The sequence below is a fragment of the Lissotriton helveticus genome, chromosome 1_1 (assembly GCF_964261635.1).
Source record: "Lissotriton helveticus chromosome 1_1, aLisHel1.1, whole genome shotgun sequence".
Lineage (NCBI taxonomy): Eukaryota > Metazoa > Chordata > Amphibia > Caudata > Salamandridae > Lissotriton > Lissotriton helveticus.
Window position 1 is genome coordinate 568,504,837 of NC_136057.1, and position 25,112 is coordinate 568,529,948.

The 25,112-nt window shown below is 41.3% G+C and overlaps 1 protein-coding gene across 1 annotated transcript in view; it reads left to right on the top strand.

Moving 5' to 3' along the window:
- The window catches only part of LOC144813832 (solute carrier organic anion transporter family member 1C1-like), a 490,557-nt gene that overhangs the window by 132,155 nt on the left and 333,290 nt on the right, over positions 1–25,112 (top strand). The window contains exons 4-5 of the mRNA XM_078674055.1: positions 920–1,052; positions 9,067–9,188. Of these exons, the coding sequence (XP_078530181.1) occupies positions 920–1,052; positions 9,067–9,188 (255 nt within the window). The remainder of the gene's footprint in view (positions 1–919; positions 1,053–9,066; positions 9,189–25,112) is intronic.

Genomic DNA, 25,112 nt, shown 5'->3' on the forward strand with positions numbered 1-25,112 from the left:
GTGAGACCTGCACCTAGCTTTTCCATCCAATGTGACACATTTAATCCATTTAATACAGTTTTAAAATATATGGACTTATTTAATTTGTATATTTATTTTTTTGTCCATGTTACTGCTATCCATGTTAGGTCTCTTCAGAGATGCCAAATAAGATCAATAGTCCTGCGGTATAACTTTCTGTTATGCCACTTCTTGTGATGTTACCAAGGGCGGCTCCTCCACTACGGCGGAGGAGCGTCACCCCACTGCTTTCGTGCAGAGCGAGAAGCAGAAATATAAAATGCAAAAATTACCATTTTATGTTTCTGCTACTCACACTGCGAGAAAGCAGAAGTGTTTGGTTGGGGGCAGGCGGGTCTGCTTTATGGCAGGGGAGGAGTGCCTTGCCCCCTGCTAAGGGCCCTGACTGTTTGGTCGGCCCTCCGGGACCGACCTAACCAGTCACGCACATGGAGAAAACGGCCTCTCCATAGGCGCCTGGCTGGTCGGCGTCCCAACCAATCACAATGCTGCCATTGGGGAGGAAGGCTGCCTGCTTCCTTTTCCTGCCAGAGGCAGGAAAGAAAGAGAGCAGGTCAGTAGCAGAGATGACGCGAGACCTGGGAAGGTAAGTTTATTTTATTTTTTTTAAAACCCCTGCGAGACCTCCCACCCGTGAATCATGCTAGCCGCGACTGGATTTTTCATGCAAATTAGAGGGGCCTCACATCTTCCCTTTCGCCCGGGGCCCCAGAAGTTCCAGCCCTGCTTGTGGTCGACGTCAGCCCACCCCAAATGATAAGCCACTTTCTCACATAAATGTTTTGAACTGTTTACATGTATGTTTCTGAAACTTTTAGCCTAATGAATCTGAAAAGTTGTTAAGGCTTTCAGGTTAAGGAGAAAATAAACTAACTTTTTCTATTTTGTTTTTTCATAGGTAATTTATTAGTAATAGCGTTTGTAAGCTACTTCGGAGCAAAATTTCATAGACCGAAAGTGATTGCAGCTGGCTGTTTCTTAATGGCCATAGGAAGCTTTTTAACTGCCATGCCGCACTTCTTCATGGGACAGTAAGTAAATAATTTACCGGCCTCCCAGCAACGATCATAAAAAGGCTTAGGTGTGTATGCTTTTGCTTGTGCGTGGGAGAGGATGCGTATTGTTCAAATTGTTGAATGAACCCTTGTGCCTATTTTCTTGTTTAGGAAGAAATATTGACAATCACTATTTTAATTTCCCTTAACTGTGGTTTCAGGCAAGCAGTATTTTTTGTTTAGAGTGCATCTATTTATGGCTTAAACAATCTTAACTGGTCGATGATAAATTAGAACATTACAAAAGAAGTAAACCTCTACCAAATACAAACTTTGGGGCAATTCACTTGCTACATGAAACATGTTCACTGTTTCTAAATATAAGTTTGATAAACCCGGGTATTTACAGGTGAAGAGGTAGGAAACAATAGTGGTACCACCAGGAAGGCCGTCATTATGAGTCGCCTCTTTATGCCAATGAGGATGGTAACAACACTGGAGTTGTGAGATCTCCTAAAACACCATGGGTCCTTTACTTTCATATGGAAATTTTGCCTGCTGAAAACAGACACGATCTGTGGGCAAGTACTGAGGAAAAACAGAAATTACTGGAGAGCACTAGACCCAGAATTACCGACTACCCTGCTTATTCTTCGTTTTTTGAGTGGATATTGAGTGCCTAATTTGTAATTGATGGATTTTCCACACCCTTGAATTACCAGTACCAATAGTATTCTGGAAAATCCTGCCCATTTCCAAGACTACTCATAATTGGGAGCTAAGGAGAGTTAGTGCTGACATTTTTGTCCTACATAATCTACATGTGTCAATTGTTTTTCACTTCTTAACCTTTGAAAAGAGTGTGCAACATGCAACGTTTTAGCGAAAATTACGTAATGTTGTAGGTAGAACTTTGCAGACCCCTAGAAATAGTGTGAGTATAGGCTTGATTTACTTACTTGAAACTGCTTCCTTTATTATTCAAATCTCCATTTTGTAACTATTATTTATATAAATCCAGTTTTCGGGAACCTATAGGAACACGCTGGGGAAGATCAATGTAACAAATGAGATGCAAGATATTCAGCTGTGGTCAAACCAAACATTACAGTTATATTAAATCATAATTATTATTTACAGAGAAGAGAGCTGAGTTTATTTTAACACTTTCATGCAGTTACACACAATTGAGCAATAAAAAGAAAAATGTAAATAATATCAGAATTTAAATGAAATATTGAGAAAAGCAAAGAATATGAAAAATATAACCCTTGCTCTGAATCAGTAAAAAAAAAAAAAAAAGACCATGAGTAGAATTGGAGAATGAGTTTAATAGATATGAAACAAAAATAACTTCAGAATACTGAAACCTGCCTAAAACATGCAGCTCATAAATAAATAAGTCAAGACCAAAATGAAAAAAATACAATCAGGAAAACCAGAGAAATGCAAGTTTAAACATTTCAGTGAAAATAGCACCAAAATGCACAAAGCGGCAACTGTGGACATCTGGTCATGCTGGACTGGACAAAGTCACATGTTTAACCCGACGCGAAGGAGCCAGCTGAATAAGGCCTGCTGAACAAGAGTGCCTTAAATCCTGGTTGAGCAGTATTGCAAGGTCACGCCTAGAGGATGCGTCGTGCAGCGCGGTGATGTGTTGGTTCCAGATGCAAGGTTGTGTGTCATCATCAAGGATCTCGTTGATGAGGGCTTTGGATGCCAGAACAGCAATCCTTCTTCCTGGCAGGGATGTATAACTAAAGCACTACCACTTTAATAACAAATGCCTTAACCACGAAGGATAAACCACTACCTAAGCCAAACCACTATGGGGCATATTATCAAGGACAGGCGATACATTATCGCCGCTTTTATCGGCAGGAAACTGCCGATAAAGCGGCGATAATGGCATTGATAATATGCTCTATGAATTCCAATTGAAGCCCATGTTAGATGTAACATCTAACATGGGCTTCAATTGGAATTCATCTAACATGGGCTTCAATTGGAATTCATAGAGCATATTATCAAGGCCATTATCGCCGCTTTATCGGCAGTTTCCTGCCGATAAAAGCGGCGATAATGTATCGCCTGTCCTTGATAATATGCCCCTATGTTCTTTACAACTACTTACTGAACCACGAAAAATGATCAATTTCCATATTACCTGAATCTAAGACTACATTCTCTTAAATGCATGTTTAAAACATGGTACAAAGATGTAATTTTATTAAACATGTCTTTTTAATAATACTTTTTTATGTATTTAATCTTTAAATTATCTTTCTTTAAAATCGTTTTTTACAAAGTTTGAATAACTTACAAATTGACACTAATCAATGCTAAATAACAATAAAATCTAAATCCATCATTTTTCGGATTTTGACTAGAATGCTAACTAAATTAAAATTACACCAAATGCACTAATTTAAACTATAGTAAAATAGCAAGTTCTTTTCGACATTATATATTTTCTCAAAAGGGATTGTTTAATATTTTTTAATCTGTAAAATGTTCTGACTTAATTAAAACAATTTAAAAATGCCCATTATCCATTTTGTCACCATTTAAAATGTGTCAACCAGTCGCATTTTGCACCTATCTTTGAATAACAAACCAACACTGCCATCTACTGGCCTAATACATTAAATTATAATAAAGACTAATACATCAAAAACCTGTTTAAAATTGTAATATAATTACGCATGCTTTTTTAGATTTATTATTTAATTATTGAAACTTACCTTTGGTTTGTTAAGCCGTGGTTTATGTACAGTAGTGGTTAATGAAGTCGTGGTTCGGGTAAAGGTCGTTGTTGAGGATTCGTTGTTTAGTACACACGTTGTTATTGATTCGTTGTTGAGGCCGTTTCCCTTCTGGCAGAGTATCCACAGGTCCAGAAGTGAACTGAAGAGCTGGTGTTTGAGTTGTGCCTTTGAAGTTGTGAGAAGCTTCTAGACGCATGCCTTCGACGTGAACAGATGTGAGTTTATCCCGTCAAATGTGCCATCCCAGTACTGGACTTTAGGAAGTGGGCCTGATCGATCTCTGTCAGCCCAACAGTGGTTATTTGTTCCCATTTGTCAGTTACAGCTTATAAATGTAATAAAGTAACTCCAATGTTATTCTTTTGCAGTAGTATTTAGATACACTGCACCCTGCTCTCTGGGGTGCCGAGGGTCTACCCTGGGGTGACTTACATGTATTAGAAAGGAAGGTTTTATCCTTGCAAACGGTTTATTTTTCCAGGTCAACATGGCAGATTAAAACTGCATACAAAACTGCATATATAGGGGGCAATGGCAGACCTGAGTGATTTTCAAAGAGCTACACAAGTGGGTGTCACAATCAGTGATACAGGACCACTAGTAGAATTTAATTAATAGGCCCTTGGCACAGGTAGTGCCACTTACAAGGGACTTAAATGTAATTTAAATATGTCAATTGGGAATACACCAATTCTACCATGTTTAGAGGGGAGAGCACTGGTTAGCAGGGGTAAAGTGTGTAGAGTCTAAAAGACAACAAAAAATGATTCAGAAAATAGGAGGCTGAAGGGAAAAAGTGTCAGAATGACCATGTAGAAAGACCATGCCCAACACACAGCTTGAAGGATGAGGGCAATTCAGGTATTTCTTTAATCATGCTATCATATCCTCATTTGAAGAATTAAAAGAGGAGTACTAGCTGCCAGGAAAAAGCTTTTTTAGTATTTGCAAATTTAAGCTTACTTGACAGGTATTTCACGGGCAAAAAAATAATTTTGGATCCAATATTTTATTAATATTTTATGTAAAGCCTCAAAGTTGGAATGAGTCGTACAATTTACTCACTGTTCACTGAGATAGTGGATGTGGTATGAAATCATTAGACCAGAGATCAGGCGGAATCTGAATATAGAAACTCCTTCGAGCAGTTGGGCACATTCTATTAACACAGGTCAAGAGGTGTTGAGAGTGGCACATTTGAAGCTTCATCATCATAAAGTTAGTAGGACATTTTTATTATACTTCTTTGAAAATGTTTCAGTGTAAAGTCAACAAAAGTTTACATGTGATGTTGGAGATGGTGAGAATAGTCATCTGTTTGCCTACTGACGACAGTAGAAACCTTTCTGGATGAAGCGAATCAAAAAGAAATATCATAGAGGAACAAGAGGTAGAGCTCAGAATAAACACCATAAAGATGGGCTTTTGCAAACTTAAGGCATCATTACAATGGCAACGGTAATGGTACTCAGGACCGACCACCAGAGGTGCGGCGGTCCCGCTATTGCAATTAGGATGCGACCACCACCCTGGCGGTCGCATCCAGTATTTATTAAATTGTGGCGGGCTGTGCTGTGAGCAGCATCCGCCACAATGCAATATATGCATATTGTGCATTGGCATGCACAACGTGACAGGCACCGTGCGGTGCCTGCCACCTTGTGTATGCCAATGTAGGGGGGTACCATAGGTACCCCCAGTGCAACCGCCCACCCCCAAACCCCCGGTGGCCCACAATGGGCTCCCAATACCCATCTCCACATGCCTTTCCATGGCGGAGTCTCCGCCATGGAAAGGCAGGCATAATAACATTGACCATATTGACTCCTTTTTCCGCCCGGCCGGCAATCCCACCTACCGAAAAGCGGCGGATGGTTTTTCCATCCGCCGTGGTGCCCCTGGCCATAGTAATATGGTGGGGGGTGTAACGGTGTCATTTGGCGGGTGGATCTCCACCGCCGGCCCGGCGGTGACGATCCGCCCACCATCCAGATAGACTCCATATTAAGTAGATATTACAGAAACGCAGTATATGAGTAGTATTTTAGTATTTATATTGAGAATAATAATGGGAATTCCATTGCAACATCCCTGTAATCAATACACTTATGTGACATGGAACAATGAACTTTGGGGCATATTATCAAGGGGGTTTATCTCTGCTTTTTTGTCTGTAAAAGCCAAGAAAGCGGAGATAAAATGATCTCCCTATTACCTAGCTGTCGCTAACACCAGTTAGCGACAGCTAGTAGGAGATAGCGACCATCTTGGGCCCCACTTTGCATGTCAGTGATATTTATCACTAATGACATGCAAATTGGGCGTGCCAAGATGTTAGCGACTGGAAACAGTCGCTAACATCGCTATCTCCTATTACCAACTTTTGGAGATATTCGCGCTAAGCGCGAATATCTCCAAAAGCTAACACCTGCCCTGAGCAGTTCTTAGCCATGTTATCCAATGGGAGGTGGATAATATGGCTAAGAGCATTAGCTCGGTAATGCATGAATATCGCTGACTTTTCAGCGATATTCATGCATTGCGGCCGTTTTTTATAGCATTTGCGATAAACCTTGGTAATACCAAGGTTTATCTGCGATAAAAATCGCCGCAGTTCAGCGGTAAATTTTTGTCTCTAACCAAGCAATAGCGATAATTATCGCTATTGCTTGGTAATATGCCCCTATGTGCTTCTCCAGAGAAGCCTTCTAATTTTAAACCACTCTAGATAATGAGGAGAAGTAGGAAAATCTATGTGTCTTCACATTTCAATGCAAATGCACACTTAAAAACACTCCTATCTCAGCAATAGAATTTTCAAACAATGCCATACAAATATCTGTGGGGCCGATTACGATGGTGGGCGGACAAAGTCCACCCGCCATTGTCGGTGCCAAAGGGACCGCCCGCCATAGGTGTGGCGGTCCCGCAAAACGAATTAGGATGTGCCCGCCACACTGGCGGGCGCATCCTCTATGTTTACATTGTGGCGGGTGGCAGCATCCGACACAATGTAAAAATACATGTTTCACATTTGCATGTACAAGGTGGCAGGCACTGTGTGGTGCCTGCCACCTTGTACATGCAAATGTTAGGGGGTACCATAGGTACCCTCCACATGCAGCACCCCACCCCCCAACACCCTGGGGGGCTGCAGCGGCCCCCCAAAGGCATTTTCTACCTGTCTTTACGCGGCAGAAACTCCGCTGCAAAAGACAGGCATCCTAATACCCACAGTGGTGCCTGCACGGCACTGCCTCTATTGCCCCATTGTACCTGGTCTGGCGGGGCCACGGAGGACGGTCTTTCCGTCCGCCGAGGTACCTTTCCCCTTCCCACCGCCATCCTAATTTGGCAGTGGGAATTTTAAAGGTGATGGAGGTAAATCCGTGACCGTTGGCGCGGCGCTCCTCACTTCCGGGCCGGCGGTCGCGGATTTACCACCATCGTAATCAGCCCCTTCGTGTTTAGCACAACAACAGGATTCCGAAAAGAAAGTTAGACCATTTAAAAAAAAATATTTTAGAAAAATCTAATTTTCTTACCTGTAAATTATGGATATGTTTGCCCCATAGAACAAAAAATTAAATACCTAAATAATTTATAATTTCCTACTGCTTTAATGGTCTACATTTATGGGTGCTATTCATGGCATATGAACTTCGTTGCACCGACCAACCATTGACAGGCACAAGTAAATGCTTAATGCCAGTGTGGTGACCTGTAAATCACTGATACAACTCATTGGGTGTTGCAACATGTTTCTCCTTTGATTGAAATTACTAAGCAATCACTCAGAGCATAGAGTGTGGAATAAAAGGAGTATTTAGCTACCATGTCCTGTCCTGGTGCGGAGTGTCTGGCTTGTGCCCAAGGACACTTGACCATTTAGTTTTAATGTCACTGCACCCATATTAACCTTTGACCTCATGCATGTCTGTTTATTGACCACTTAGCCTTAGCAGCACATTATTGGATATTTATCTGTCACAAACACACTGCACAGATGTTATCGTCTTCCTGCCATTTTTAACTCCCTAACAGAAAGCACCACCAAATGCACAACACAGCATCACAGGAGCAAGGAATAGAGCCAGATAAGTGATGGTTTCCAAATAAAGTGAAGCAACAGTGGTAGAAAGGAAGGAGAGGCATACAATATGTAAATGAAAAGCCAGGAAAAATGAAAAGCCAGCCACCAGCACAACATGATGGCTGTGAGGTAAAGGAAAAAGAGAAACTAGCAGCTGGCCAAGAGACCTGCTACACTGTTGTTCATGAGTAGGGACATGATGTGGAGAAACAAGTGGGGAGCAAAGCGTGAGTCGCAAGTATCCACACGGGCATCTACACGGAAGGAACAAGTAAGCAATGAGTGAAAAGAGATGGTGGCCCATGCTTTTTAGTTTGGGCCTGCTGTGCATGGTGTCCCATGCAATAAGTACAGAATATTCAACCGTATTGCTATAGGACCTTGAAAATCAGGAAATATTTGGGTACAGTAGCTGCTACAACCTACACCTTGTTTTATTAAATGCAAGTGGCTTCCAGCAAAAAACGAACGCAGTAGACATTTTTGGGCTGGAGGTAAGTATGGGTGAGTTCAGTACATCTTGACCATCAAAGCATTATTTTTTATGTGATTAGCTGGTTGAATAGTAGTGCTCATGTGCTAAGCAATGAAAGACTGTTAGGAAAGATTCAACTTTTATGTCCAGGTTGAACAAGTTAGGGTGGTATATAGATTCTGGGAGAAAATAAACGCAATGTTTTAGGGAGACACACTGAATGATGCCGTTGGGTTAAAACGTTTATGTTTAAAAACACTATATAAATGCACGGGTTTCTTTTTTCTGTTTTTATTTGACCTCTTTACTCAGTGAAAGGACAACTTAAAAATACTGTTAGTCTCTGAAATAACGAAATAACGAAAACACTATGCTTTCTTTCAAGGTCGTCTAACATTTAAAGCCCCTAGTAGGTTAAAGAAAAAAACCTCAATGATAACATCAATAAAAACTTGAAAAAACAAATACATTTTCACATACGGTTATGAAGTCTCATTTAGAATATCAAAAATCTGTTAATGAAATATGATTTGCATAACGTAGGAAACTTTTAAAATTAATAACAATGTCTTGCGAAATATAACTCATTCAGTATTATTTTTGCGCAGCATCACTCAGCTTCGTAACTCTGATAATTTTCTTTATACTTGTAATACAATGTTTGGATGATTTCAGATATTTGTAACAAAAACCTATTGTCTGAATACACAGTTACAAGTATGAGACATCAATGACGCTTGAATCAACCACCAGTAACTCCACTTCAAACATATCCCCCTGCCTTGCTGATCTACAGGAACCAACTGTAGCAGATACCAGTAGGAAAGTGATAGGTAAGAAAATGTTTCATAACTGTGTTGAATATATATACAATGGTCATTTAAAAACAAATATAGACAGATGTGCAAAATATCGTCACAAGTCCAACGAACACCCTTTTTAGTTTTTTTTCAACATCAACACTACTTTCTATGACCTGGAAACATTAGTGTTTAATGAAACGTTTGCAATTGCTTTGGCATGCAAGAGATTTGCAATCAGATAGTCAAGAAAATTAAATAAAATATTTGAATACACAAGCTGGAAAATACTTTACAAACAGAATGAATGCTTATAATGCTAATCAACAATCATCTTTCCGGTATAGCATCTGGCATCTAGGCCATGTCATTGTGCGACAAAATGCATTAGCAGTCTTTTTATTGTTTAGCCTTTTTCATTTACTCAGCTCCTCCTTACTAATGAAGGATATGGCTCTGCCACCTGCCCCTATAGATTCTGTGCTTAAAGTTAATGCCATTTAGAATTACTCCATAGTTCAATTCAAGGCCACTTTGCAGTAGCGGTCAGTGGTGGTGGTGCTGCCGGGCGGTGATGTGGGGTGGGGGAGGGGCATGGTGGGGGGTAGTAAACTATGAAATACGGCCAAATGCAGGTAAGTAAACATATAAATAAATAAAACAAATTTCGTTGGGCTCACTGCATCACCAAATACACCCGCTGCAACGAAAAATTGCGGTGGACTGTAAAGTCCATGCCGTGCTGGAACATAAGGGGACTGCACACAGGGGCACAAGGTATGCCCCCTCCAGGTACCCCATGGCATTGAGGCAAAAGGGGGCCATTTAGAGCCCCTTAAGTTTCTTAACCACCACAGTTTTATTGACAGCTTCACTGCCATGAAAACTGTGGTGATGAAGAAACTCCAAATATGCTTGACATTCTCACTTCCAATGTCCCACTCTATTCCATATGTGACAGGCAGTAACTTTCTTTAAAGTGGCAATGTCGGTCCCGGATCCCACACCAGTAGGTACACCTCTACGTCTTCCCTGAGACACTCGCATTCTGTCATGAATCTAGCTTGTGGGACAACAACCCCATGCATCATACCTTGTCCTCCAGCCATCGACAGACCTTGAAACCCTTTCTGATCCAACTTCGTCTGAGCCAAGTTGAATTTCTCCTTAATTTTCCTCTGCTTCATTTCCATTTCATCGCTGCAATAGTTTGCGCACAGCAGGACTTCCAACTACCGACTTTGATTGCCAAAAGATGACATTATGGGGTCGATTCCAATTCGGGAAACAAATCCGTAAGACGATTCGTATTCGTAGCTGTTTCCGTACGAATCGTGTAGTACGATCCGTTGCGAGAAAATACGTCCGAATCATTGGGAACCATACGAAAATGAAGGGTAAATGTCATGTCATGTCATGTCATACATTCTTATATAGCGCACAGTACACCGTGAGGTCTCATGGCGTTAGCAGCTAAAGAATGGAGGACAAACCGCGCGCCGCGTCTAATTGGTGGCTAGAGGGAAAAGCCAGGTTTTGAGTTTTTTGCGGAAACATTTGTGATCAGTTGAGGATGAGATATGTACAGGTAATTTGTTTCATAGCAAAGGGGCAAGGTAGGAAAAAGAGCGGCCTCCGTTACACAGAGTCCGGATACAGGGCTGAGCAAGGAGGAATTTAGAGCCTGACCTTAGTGATCTTCCCGGAACATACCATTTAAGTTTTTTTTTTAGGCTTAGGATTTTGAAATGGCATCTCTGGCGGATCGGAAGCCAGTGAAGGGTCCGTAGATTCGAAGTGGATGAGGATCTGCCGGGAAGATTAAGGACAGGCCTAGCTGTCGTATTCTGAAGGATCTGGAGCTTGGAAAGCAGATCTGCATTCTGGGCAGTGAACAGGGCATTACCGTAGTCCAAACGACTAATGATAAGGCCCTGCACCAGTGGTTTCCTTGCCTCAATGGGTAGCCCTTGAAAATCTTGCCGAGACTGCCCATGATACCGTAGCATACCCCTAAGACCTTATCGATGTGGGGTTTCATGGACAAGGAAGTGTCAATGGTGATGCTGAGGTTTCGGACAGAGGGCTTGGGAGGAGGGCACGTTCCTAATTCCGAAGGCCACCAGTCATGTGACCAGACGTCTTCAGCTTTTCCGAACAAGATGATCTCTGACTCATTGCTGTTCAGTTGTAGCTTGTTGCTGCTCATCCATTCATTTATTTGGATCATACAGTTCTTCAAGCGAAATTGAGTGCCAGCGTGATCGGAGTCACAGGTGACAAGTAATTGAGTGTCATTGGCGTAGGACACGGTTTCAAAGCCGTATGCTCTGATGATGCCCGCTAAAGGAGTTAGGTAAAGATTAAACAGCATGGGGCTCAGTATCGAACCCTGTGGGACCCCCACGGTCACTGGAAGCTTACATGCGGTGATGGTATCCACTACAACAGAGGTGGATCTATCTGCCAGATAGCTCTCGAACCAGTTGAAGGCTTTTCCTCTGATACCCACCTCCCACAGTCGATGTTTCAGTATGCTGTGGAAGATGGTATCAAAGGCGGCTGACAGATCTAGGAGGACCAAGATGGCTGATTCCCTCTTTTCCAATGTAAGCCTAATGTTGTCAACAATCTCAATGAGGGCAGTCTCCGTGCTGTTGGCGTCCCGAAAGCCGGTCTGAGAGGAGTCGAGGAGGCCGTATTTCTCAAGGTGGGCGGTGAGCCTTTTATTCACTATGTGTTCAAGTACCTTCCCAAAATAGGGTAGCAGGGAAATAGGGCAGTAGTTAGTCAATAGCTTGGGGTCTGCCAAGGGTTTCTTAAGAATGGGTTTAATTTGGGCCTGTTTCCATCTAGTTGGAACATTGGCTTGTCTTAGCGACATATTGAAAATGTAGGTTAAGGCCTCTACAAATAGGGGCATGATCTTAGAGCAGGCTCGGGGAGGAAAAGGGTCATCTGAGGAGCCGGATTTGATCTTGATTACGCCTTCCAATACTTCAGTGGTGGCAAAAGGTTCAAATTCATGCAACACTGGGACATTGGTTATTCCCGTGGATGAAGATGTCATAGGTACTGACGTCAAGGGCATGGAATTGATAGAATAATGAGGGTCTGGGTCCTGGTAAGTGAAAGAGGAGTAGATTGTTTTGTTTTTTTTGTGAAAAAAGGAGGAAATTAAATCAACCCACCCTTGGGTTGGGGAGAAGGAAGATTGTTCCACCAATGGGGAGGTGAATACCTTTAGAATTTTGTAAAGTTCCTGCTGGAATGAGCGGCGTTGTTTATTCGTTGGGAGAGGTAAGATTTATTTGCTAGCTTGATATTTTTTTTAAAGAAAAGATGGGCTATCCTGTAGCTACTTTGGTCATTGTCAGTTTTGGTTTTCCTGCACTGACGTTCGGCTGTTCGACTTAATTGTTTATAAATTTTCAGCGCGTCCGTGAACCAGGGGGATGCTTTGCTCTTTAGTTTTACTTTGGTCAGCTGTACGGCTTTGTTCAAGGCGGTTATAATGGATGTTTCTTTCATACTTGTGGCCTGTTCTACTGTATCTGAGTTGGAAATCTGCTGTGGCTTGAAATGGGATAGAAAGATGGCTGGGGAAAGTTTAAGCCAGGGGCGGATTAGAGTGTCTCTCTTCGACTGTGATTTTCTATCGAGGTTAATTGACATGCCAAACTTTAGAATGTAGTGATCTGTCCATAGAAGTGGAGAAGGTTCTTCGGTTGTCCGTTTGGATGTATTAGTGAATATTACATTTAGCGTGTGTCCGGCTAGGTGTGTCGGGCCAACTGACTTCTGTCTTAATCCTAGGGAGTCCATTGCTTGAATTAGGTGTCTGGTGTCCGGATCGGAGGCTATTTCGGCATGATAGTTGAAATCACCTATTACAAGAAAGTTATCTACCGCCAATATGTGTGGCGCTATGGCTTCTAAAAGTAGGTTGAAGAATTTAGTTTTGGTGCCTGGAGGTCTATTGACCAGGGCTCCTCCCCAGGTTTCAAATCGGGAGTTTTCCACCTAAATATCAATAATTCTAGCGTTGTAGAGGAGGAAGACTCTAATACCTTAATCTCACAAGGGGCTCTAGTGGCAACTGCGATGCCACCTCCTCTCCTAGTCTCTCTATCTTGTCTAATTAGGTGGTACTAAGGGGGAAATGCTAAAGTGACATCTGGGGAGGCCTGGCTATGAAGCCATGTCTCAGTAATGAAACAGATATCAGGTGTTTAGCCTCTAGGAGGGTCCAGAGTTCTAGTGCATGCTACGATATGGATCTGGCATTGCGATACATGGCTTTTAGTTGCTTTAGAGTTGTTTTCGTTTTTATCTTAGTGGCAGCAATAGCAGTGATATTACCAGGGGAGACAGATGCTATTGGGCAGTTACGGGCAGGGGGTGGAAAGTGGTTTCGGGGATTGACTGTTTGCGGAGGAGGTGCCTGAGCTAGAAAGCCTAGGGGATTTAGGAATCGTGGCTCTAAACTGGAGTAGCGTAGCATGGTATACAGATACTCACGTAGCAGAAAGAATTGAAGCAGGGGTCTTGGCGGCTGGCGGCAGCCAGGTGCGGACGGGCGCAGACGGGCTTGCCTTTGGTGCGCTGCCGGCGCTCCGCTGCGCGCGTCCGTGCCCTGCCCGGGTTTAAGAGGCTGAGGGGTGCGGGGCCAGTGTGATGACGCAATACCCAATCAGGTGCAACAGAGCAGATGGTCTCAGGTCCCTCCACTCAACGACACTTGCCGTGGCGGACCGGGGACTGGCTGATCTGGATTCGCGAAGTATGTAAAGCGTTACTGTCCAAGTATCAGGTTTTTAAGCAATTAAAAACACAGTTTCCTTTTTAAAAATACAAACGCAAATGAAACAAATACGAAGTGATTTTGGCGAGGGTGCTAGCGCGAGCTGCTGGTGATCTCTGTCGTCCAGATGAAACAATTAGCTGCGCGCATCCGCGCCCTTTCCGGGTTTAAGTGGCTGAGGGGGGCGGGGCCAGTGTGGTGACGCAATCCCCAATCAGGTGCAACAGAACAGATCGCCTCAGGTCCCTCCCCTCAAGCGGCATTGCCGTGGCGGACCGGCTACTGGTTGATCTGGATTCGCAAGGTATGTAAAGCGTTGCTGTCCAAGTATCAGGTTTTTGAGCAATTAAAAACACAGTTTGGTTTTAAAAATTCAAACGCAAATGAAAAAAATACAAAGTGATTCTGGTGAGGGTGCTAGCGTGAGCTGCTGGCGATCTCTGTCGTCCAGATGAAACAATTAGCTGTGCACGTCCGCGCCCTGCCCGGGTTTAGGTGGCTGAGGGGCGCGGGGCCAGTGTGGTGAAGCAATCCCCAGAACAGATCGTCTCAGGTCCCTCCGCTCAAGCGGCACTTGCCGTGGCTGATCTGGATTCGCAAGGTATGTAAAGCATTACTGTCCGAGTATCAGGTTTTTGAGCAATTAAAAACACAGTTTCCTTTTGAAAAATACAAACGCAAATGAAACAAATACGAAGTGATTCTAGCGCGAGCTGCTGGTGACCTCTGTCGTCCAGATGAAACTATTAGCTACTTGCCTCCGCGCCCTTTGCCGTGGCGGACCGGGGACTGGCTGATCTGGATTAGCTGCGCGCATCCGCGCCCTTTCCGGGTTTAAGTGGCTGAGGGGGGCGGGGCCAGTGTGGTGACGCAATCCCCAATCAGGTGCAACAGAACAGATCGCCTCAGGTCCCTCCCCTCAAGCGGCATTGCCGTGGCGGACCGGCTACTGGTTGATCTGGATTCGCAAGGTATGTAAAGCGTTACTGTACAAGCATCAGGTTTTTGAGCAATTAAAAACACAGTTTCCTTTTTAAAAATACAAACGCAAATGAAACAAATACAAAGTGAAAGGGTACGACATCAGTGAACAGTGAACCGCACGATTTGTAAAAATGCCGTATGACCCGCCAAGTACGATCCGGACCGGGGAATCAGTACGCGATTTGTACGGTAAACGACGCGTATGAGCAATTCGTACGCAGCATACCCGGGGGGGGGCCAGTTTCGTACGCATTTCGAGGTGAAATCTGCTTTTATGGACGTTTTAAGCTCCCGTAGAAAAAAAGTCGTACGGAGTGTTGTCGATTTAATTCGTACTTGCTGGGTCAGAAAATGCAGCTTCGATCCGTACGGACATCGCTTACTGCACGTTCGGAATGCGATTCGTACGGATTAGTGAGTTATACGGTCTTTGGTACGATTCGTACGGAGTACTGCTTTGGGTACACATCGTACTACATCGTACGTAAGGGTACAGTTCTGCATACGATTCGTATGGGAAAAAAAGCTCTGTACGGGTATTCGGAGGGCATTTTACCGAATCGGAATTGACCCCTATGTGTGTTTTGTGAACTAATTTTAGGTTTCAGTCCCAGAACAAACTGTGACACAAAAATTCCCATATCCTTCTCTTCAGGGCATTCCCTTCCCCTAAACTGTTTGAAAGCTTTCAACAACCTCTCTTAGTATTCATGGACAGTTTATTTTGGTTACTGAGTCATTCTCTTAATTTATAACCAATCAATATCTCTTGGAGGAATTTTTCCCTTCAGGAACTTTATTACTGCCTCATATGTATCCATCATTAGAGGTGACGAAGCACCTGTTCCTTTCTCACTATGGAGCTCAGCTTTTGGCCATTTTACATACATTTTACACTCAGCCCATAAATATGCTGAAACTGCAGTGTCAAAGACTGTTTCCAGGTCCTTCACAACACCTTCAAAATGTAATAAACCTTTCCACCTGATCATACTACTGCACTGGTTAATCTCTCAGCTTTGAAAAGTTGTTTGTAAATGCTGTCAAATCACCTCTATTCCATGAAAAATTTACATAACTACCCCCAACCACTTCTCTCAATGGATATTCTGCCACTTCTCCGACATCATCCTGTCTTCCTTCCATTTCCCTCTTTTTCTTTTCATGCTTTCTTGTCCACTCAAGTTCTAAATTCTCCACATCCTTCCATCTGCAGATGCATTCTACCAATTCCATGATATGAACTTGCATCCCTACAACCCTCAAATTCTCAATAGCTTGGTCATCCAATTCAACTTGATAATTTGAATTCAAATTCACATTACTTGTAAGATCCACATCATATTTCTTTGCTATTCCTGCTAAATAATCGTGTGTAGTAGCTGCTCTGTAGATAATTTTTTTTACATCAAAAGGTATGTTCAGGTCTTTTCTAGTGATATGAATGACCAAAACATCCCTTGATTAATTCCTCCAAATAAATGTGTTCTTTTGGAATGTCAAAGATGTATCCTTTCAATTTCTGTACCCTTCTGAGCTCTGTAGCTTCAACCCTTCTTTCCCTAGTCAGTTCCTCAATCCAAACTAATCCACCATCTCCTCTTCCAGGTAGATCGCTAGAACCAAAAGGGGTTGTAAAGACCAAAGTTCCTCCTTCGTCTATCAAGGCTTGTAAATTCTGTTGAGAACTCCACAACACAAGCTGAATATTCTGTGTAGACGGTACTTCGAACCACTAAAGTGGTCATAACCTCTAAGCTTCATTCGACTTGGGGTGGTGCAGTACCGATTACTTGTGGCACAACTGGGTCAAAGTCAATGGGGACCACAGTTCTCTGTCACCTCATTAACAATGGGGCAATTTGTAAAACCTATAAAGGTTGTTCAATGGAAGGTAATTATGGTTGTACTGGAGCAGTCGGCACAATCTGACTCGCACTGATGTTGATCTCTCCTTGATCAGTATGGGTCACAAGAGGTGGGATCTTCCAGTATCTCATCTCCTGAATCAGTGTCTCATTCTTCCCCTTCTCGCTTTACGGCATCTTTATCCCTTTCCTTAACTTCTGATGTAAGAACTGCATACAGATGAGTTCCCTCAGAAATTCCCCTCCTCCATCAATGATGCTCTTCATCCCATTGGGCGTTTGTATATTTTTTCATTGCTCTACCTGTTCTCCACTGACATTTTTCCTTTTCCTTCTCTCTTGTAACCTTTTCCTGAATCTGTAAACCTTCATATTGAACTGGTCAAGGTGATGGCTTTATCTCATAAAATGTTCCCCTCAAATGATCTAAAACTCTGGCGTGAAAAGTTCCATAACTACGAAAACACAATGCACCCTTACCTTCTGTAATTCTCATCCATTGTTTCAACCACAAATACATATTTAATCCATGCTCAGTAGTCATTATGTAAGCTGGATTACCCTCAGGAGGCAACTCCTCACTTTTCCGAACAGGAATAGTAACATCTCCCCTCAAAAATTTCTTGAAATCCTTTGAACATTTCACTTAAGCAACTCAATTGACTGAATCATTTCCGTTAAACCAAATGTTCTGATTTTGTTCTGTATATGTATTTTCAGTAGTCCTCTATCCAATCTATTATCCAAAGTCAAACTCACAATGTCCAATACCCAGTGCGACAAGAAACGCCAATCAACCAATACCAGGGTGAAGCACACCAACCAGCCAATCAAAGCGCGAACACTATGATGTCATCCTCTCACTCCTAGTAGCATCCACCCGCATTCACAATTTTTCTCCATTATTTCGATCAACGATTTTTAACCAGTCTTGTTTCCTTAACTCCTTTCTTAGGGAAAATATTTAGATTCACTCTCACTGCAGCTTCACCCTAGTGCACAATAAGGTTTCACCAACACTTGTCCCTACTGTTACTGATGGAAGTGATGGTACCTCACACTCCACATCTACTGATCTTTTTGCAAACCAAGATTAATATCCCAGAATCTTTTTACTTCTTGGGGCCCATAATCAACATCTTCGCATTAACAACCTTTTAATACTATTCATGTAAATATTGATTCATCCAATTATAACTCATTCACTCTACTCTCACAGCCACAGCATTACTCTCCCTATTGACACTCACAACTCCAAACTGCAATCGCCAATACCATAACTGCTCATCACGCCATCCCAAATCGGTCAATGGCAACTGGCGCTGGATGCTATTAAAATATAATTTGGGTATAATTTTGAAGCTCTATTCTAGGTGTAAAACCATCAATATGCTACCAGAAAGTGCTGGAGCCCAAAAAGGACTCATCAAGATGGTTCAGACCTTCAACATACACCCACTTACAAATGTCGCCATGGAGAATCCCAGGGCTCTGGAGAGGTCAATGAATCTTTTCCACCCTTTGAGGAATTAAAACTTTTCTAATGAAAGTTATTAAAACATCATGGATATTTAGAATGTGCAAGGAGTCAATGGAGAGAGATTGGGATAGTTTTAAAATCTTTTTTAATCATAAGACAGCAGCAGTTTCTTCATTTGGCTGTGGGGGCGTTGACCCACCGCACCTGTTGCCCCCATTGCCAATTGAAAGTGCCAATTTGCCTAATAATATTTATTTACCTCGGCAGTCGCATGTTTTTCCTGTGCGCCCATGTCTGAGTACTGCAGGGCATGGCCAATGCTGCTGATTGGCAGTCAGGAGCTAAAACCTAGTACCCATGTCAGGTTGACAGGTCTTTTATTCTGGCCAACCAGACATGCGTACTTTAGGCTTCTAAATCACACTGACAATGAGCCAGAGGAAATTGCAGCACAGTTGCCCCAGTCTCCATAGGAGTGCTGTGTTCTGCTGCTTACACCAGCCCTCACTTTGCTATTGTTCTGTTTACTAGTAAAAACAGCATGAGAGCAATGCACAGATTGGTTGTTTTTGAAGCAGTGACATAACAATGGCGAAGGGCTGCTCATCCAGAATTATGGGATTACTAAAGAGGGCAGCAGCAGCATGTGCCATCTCCATTGTCCAGGGAGTGTTTCTAGCAATTTCCAAATTCCAGCACTGACTGAAGCAAAATAAAAATAGCCAGGTGAAACTAGCAGATGCAGAGATATTGCCCCATGAGGGGACAACTTCCAGGTACAGTGAAAGTGTCATTTGTGTTTGTGTTGACCTCAATAAATAGAGCATTATGCCATTTGTTGATGCAGCTCTGTAACAGAAAGCCACTACTACCTGTCTCTCTGGCGCTTTCCCTTTCTCACACCAGAAGTCCCTGCTTCTACCTGATTCACTTCTATCTTAAATGCTTTCTTTCTCGGATGCTGAAAATCTTAACTCTACTAATGAGGCGTAGGAGCCCGGGGCAACTAAAAACAGCTAGAACCTCCCTGGAAGATTATGATGTTGTGTTTGGGAGTGTCTTCAGCCAGATCTCAGCCTATGTCAATGTTAGAATTAAATAAAATGCAAAAATATTCCAATGGTGTTCGTTTGCCTCAACTGCGGTTCTATTGGAATTTGGAAGCCATTTTCCTGATTATTATGTTGTATTTGGAAGTGTCTTCAATCAGATCGCAACCTATGTCAATGTATGAAATAACTAAATGCAAAGTGTAACTTTGGAATCTTCCCTTGCTGTTCCTTTGCCTCAAATTCAGTACTATTGGAATGTAGGATCCATACAGAGCCCTCTTCTCTAATGATCCACATAATCCATCAAGTAATTGCCTTCCCTCGTTCAAACTCTCATCAATCTGGACTTGAACTTGCAGTTTGATCTGTCTGAGTAATCCCTGGATGGGAGCCGGCAAGCAGATGGTAGAGAAGTGCAGTGAGGCAGCGCCGGGAGGTAATGCCCAGGTACAGGTCCTCTCCATTCTGAGAAGCAGCTGCATGGCTGTCACATCACAAAGATTATGAATTCCATGATGGAATCTGTTGCATCCAATGAAGAGTTGAGAAGGTATTGTAAATAAGAATAAGTTTTATTCTTAAACAAGTACAGCACTGAGATCCAGGCAGAGTGTTTCTTCAATCAGCTACAGCTCATACTGGCTAGTACAAGCCCAACATTCTAAACTGCTAAGCTCTATCAATTGAAAGATGCATTACACTACAGCATAGTTAAAGATACATGAATAGTAAAACAAAATAATGAATAAACAGAAATAATAATTAACCATGGGATATAACACACCTCCTCACCTTACAATATCTAAAAATTTTAAGTGACATAATCCTCCAAATATTTAGGTGTAACCTTCAACCTAGTGCTAGACGTAACAGAAGAACTGCATACATCTGGAGAAGAAATGACATCGTTCGCCAATTGTGAACTGGATACATCTGGAGAAGAAATGACATTGTTCGCCAATTGTGTATCCGAAACTGATACAGAATCATTTCCAGTGTGCACATCAGAAATTGATACAAGATTATGTAAAGCTTTATGCCCCACATCATGGGTATGCCCACCATCAAGAGAAAATTGGTAAAAATCATTATACACAGAAAAATCGCTTACATTAGAGGATGAACCTGACTTAAGATTAGATGGACAATGAAAGGACTGAATAGAATGCTTCTTAGAGTTCATTTCCACAGACTTGTCCACTCTAGCAACATTTCTGTAGCTCCACCATTTTCCACCTTCAACCATGACAGAATGTTTTCCTACTTTAATAATCGGTGTATCAGAATATAATTTAGACCCTCTAACTTTAAAAGGTCTTTTAATTCTAACTTTGTCACCCACCATGAATTCTTCATTTTTGACTTGTTTATTCACATCATATCTAGCCTTAGACTTAATTTGAGAATTCTTCACATTAATTTTAACTAACTCCAAATTAGGTACACTTCTGTCAAAATGAGTTTTACTCACAACCCATTCTGGGGAAAGTTCGTTAAATGACTCTCTCCCTCTCAACATGGCAAAAGGGGTATTTCCAGTTGTAGAGTGTGGAGTATTATTGTATGACCAAATTCTGTCACCAACAACCTCTTGCACTGACAGACCAGAAGAAATAGCCAACTGGACAGAATCTTTTACTACACGGTTTACTCTTTCTACTAAACCATTTCCCTGTGGGCTGTAAAGGGCTGTAGTTAAATGTTTTATACCAAGAGTACCCACAAAATCTCTCATAACATGCAAAACAAATTGTACACCATTATCTGAAACCAGATAAACAGGAACCCCTTCTGATCTGAACAGTTTCTTCAAAAATTTGACCACATTTTCAGTATTAGGATCCTTCATGAATTTGAAAGACACCCATTTGGAATGGTAATCAACAATGGTCAAAATAAATCTGAAACCTTGATTCAAGCCACCCACAGGACCCAAAAAGTCAATTGCTAACTTCTCCCAAGGATTCTTTGGAAAGTCAACTGGGGATAATGGAGAATTGTATGTGCGAAGAGATTTCTCAGCATGAGAACATTCAACACAATTGTTTAATAAAGTCTCTACACTAATGTCCATACCAGGCCACCAGTAGCCTCAATCTTTTCTTAGTGCTAGTGATTCCCCCATGACCTTTATGAGCTAGTGTAATAATTTTATCTCTGACTGAGTTTGGAGGAATGAGTAGAGAACCTCTTAAAATGAAATTGCCTTCAAGACTCAATTCATCCTTTATTTTAGAAAAAGGAAGCAAATTCTTATCAAGTTGATTCTCCCTTGGCCATCCCACAGATATGAATCGTCTAAGAATTTCTTGAGAAGGGTCTTCTGCTGAAGCTTCCACCCAATCAGATTGAGAAATAACATTCTCCATAAAGTTTAAACCTTCAACCAGACTGATTACAACTTCTTTATCATCCAACACAGAATCAAGTGCCGATTCCTGTAAGGGACACCTGGATAAAAAATCTGCTTTAAAATTTTTACCTCCTGGTATGTGCCTCATAACAAAATTAAAATCATAAAGTTTAGAAAACAAGCGAACCAGCCTGGGACTAGCATTTCTTGTCCCTTTATCATTCCACATAAAAATTAAGGGCTTATGATCCGAAATAAATTCTTTACCCCAAACATAGGTGGAAAAATGCTTAACACCCCACACACAAGCTAGGGCCTCTTTTTCTATAGTGCTATAGTTCTTCTCAGACGAAGATAGTTGACGTGAAGCAAATGCAATTATATTTTCGTTTCCATCAACCATCTGACTGAGGACAGCACCTAATCCACAATTACTAGCATCAACCGTAATATACGAAGATTCATTTTGATTAAAGGGTTTGAGAGCTGGAGCAGTAATTATCACATTTTGAGTTTCTCAAAAGCCAAAGTTTGTTCATTGCCCCACATGAATTTAACCTTGTTCCTTGTTAACAACAGTGCAAAATTTTGTACAAACCTTGAATAGAATTCGCTCAACCCCAAGAAAGACCTCAATTGATCTTTATTAGTAGGTCTAGCACATTCCCGAATAGCCTTTAACAAATCCTGTTTGGGACTAATACCTTTTTGAGAAATGACATGACCTAAGTATTCAACCTGATCTAGCAGAAATTTACATTTTTGCTTCTTTACCGTCATACAATATTTGTGTAATATGCCTAAAACCTGATCTAGTTTGGTAAGATGTTCCTGTACTGAATTGGTAGAAATCAAAATGTCATCCTGATAAGCCAAGACGTCTTTAACATCTCCAAACAATTGGAACATTAACTTCTGAAAAACAGAAGCCGCAGAGGCTAGGCCAAATGGCAACCTCAGAAATCTGAAAGCACCAAATGGGGAGAGGGGTTGGCCTAACGGCTAAGGCGCTCGACCTCGGACCTGGGGATCTGGGTTCGAGTCTCGGTAACGACGCCAAAAAACCCCCTGTGATTCTGGGCAAATCACTTAATCTCCCCGTGCCTAAAATGAAAGTGTGTCCTCATGTAACGTAACTGGTGCTATGTAAAGCGCTCTGATAACTGATTCGGTTCTAGTTCGCGCTATATAAAAAAAAAAAAAAATGGCGTATTAAATGCAGTCAGGTCTCTGGAGTCTTCATGCAATTCAATTTGGTGGTATGCGGCTCTTAAATCTATGGTGGAAAACATCTTCATTCCCTTTAACTGAGCTAACATGTCCTGGATGCGGGGTAATGGAAAACAATCAATTTGAATATTCTTATTCAATGATCTCAGATCAATACACAGTCTGAGCTCATCACAATTCTTTTTAAGAGCGACTACAATGGGAGAAATCCAGAGTGAAGAATCAATTTGCTCAATAACTCCATCATTGCATAATTGATCAAGATGTTCTCTTTACTTATCTCTAATACTGAGAGGAACATGTCTAACTTTGTGAATAGTAGGAAAGGCATCCGGTTTCCAAATTATTTTATGTTCAAAGCCTTTGACTGAACCTAAAGTATCAGAGAAGACATCACGATGTTTATCAATCACAGCTTCTATTGACAAACCATCTGAGAACACAGAACTCACATTTTTGGAACGATCAAGAGAAATAGGATTATCAGTGCCAGGTCTTAATACCATGCCAAACTTCCCTTGATCCTTCCAACCAAGGATATTATAACCCTTGTTTGCTATGTATATTTTAGATTCAATGACCCTATCTTCAAAGGTAAGACTATCGTTAAAATAACCCATCATGACAATCTCCTGTCCATTAAAGGCTACTGTGCGAATGTCAGGGGGTATTAAATCAACATTTTTCCATTCTTTAAAGAAAAATATCTCAGATAGGATAGTGACAGGAGAACCCGAGTAAACTGTTACTTTGACAGGAATTTCTCCAATTTTCATATTACATACAGGATCACCACTGTTGGAATCTTGAAGAGAATCAACCATATCAATGGATAATAATAATATCTTCCTAATAGATTCACTGTGCTTAACAATGCCACCTCATTTAAATTCTCTGTTTCAAGATACATCGTTTTAAACTAAAATTTGCATGCAGAAGCAAGATGTCCAATTTTCTTAGAAACGGTACATTGTTTCTTTAAAGCCGGGCAAGAAGGAGAGTTAGCATGATGTGTTTTCGAACCACACCTGAAACACTGAAAAGATCTTTCAGCCTTCTTTGTCTCATTTTTGTTGAAAGGTTTGTTTTTATGAGGAACCTGAGTAAAGTGTTGAGACACTTTATTTATTGACTCAGAAATAGTAGGCTTAACTGGGTTAATACTAAGTTCTTTTGAAGCAGATACAGATCTCTCAATGCCTCTTGCTAACTCTAAGGTATCCTCAAGTGAAGGATTCCTACAGCATAAATTTTTTTTCTGAATCTCATTGTTAAAACAATATACTACAAGTTGGTTCCTTAGATATTGTTCAATAGGACCCTCAAACTCGCAAGAAACAGCAAGAACTCTTAATTCAGCTAAGAAAGTGTCAATGCTTTCATGTTCCCTTTGTTTTCTAGTATAACATTTGTGTCTTTCAGAGATTATACTAGGTTGATCTTTAAAATGTTTTTCCAATCTAGCAATTGCTTCAGTATATTCATTCCAATCATCGGAAGGTGGACGCAATATTGGAGGTTGATGATCAAAAATTCTCTGTCCTTCTGCGCCCAAGGCGCTATATAACATGGCATTTTTCCTGATGGGAGGAAAGTTCACTCCGTCAATGGCTATAATATAGCTATTAAATGCTTTAAACCATTGAACCCATTTAATTTTAGGAGTGCCAGGCTCAGGGAGAAAAGGTGAAGGAAGAACTGCAGTTTGTGAAGCCATAATGAAATAAATAAATAAAGTAAATGAGGTAAATAAGTAATAACTCTTCAGAATATAATAAAATGAATGTAAATGTAAAATGTATAAAAGGCAAAACTACCCTAAATAAGTGAATTAAAATTAATCAATGTCTGTGTAACTCTAATGACTAGCAAAACTACCTTACATAAGTGAAATAAATTAATCACTACCTGTGTGACTCTAATGACAAGCAAAACTACCTTACATAAGTGAATTAAATAATCACTACCTGTGTAACTCTAATGATAAGTATGGAAAATGATTAATTTTAGTGTAAAAATGAGCGTGAAGATAATGTTGTGTCAGTAAAGACGCAAAATTAAAAATATAGAATAAACTGGACATTCATGTAAAAGTGTACGTGTCACTGATATGGATAAACACACATAAACTCCAGCGCGGAATGAAGAAAACCAGCAATTCATGAAAAATAATAAACTAGACCTTA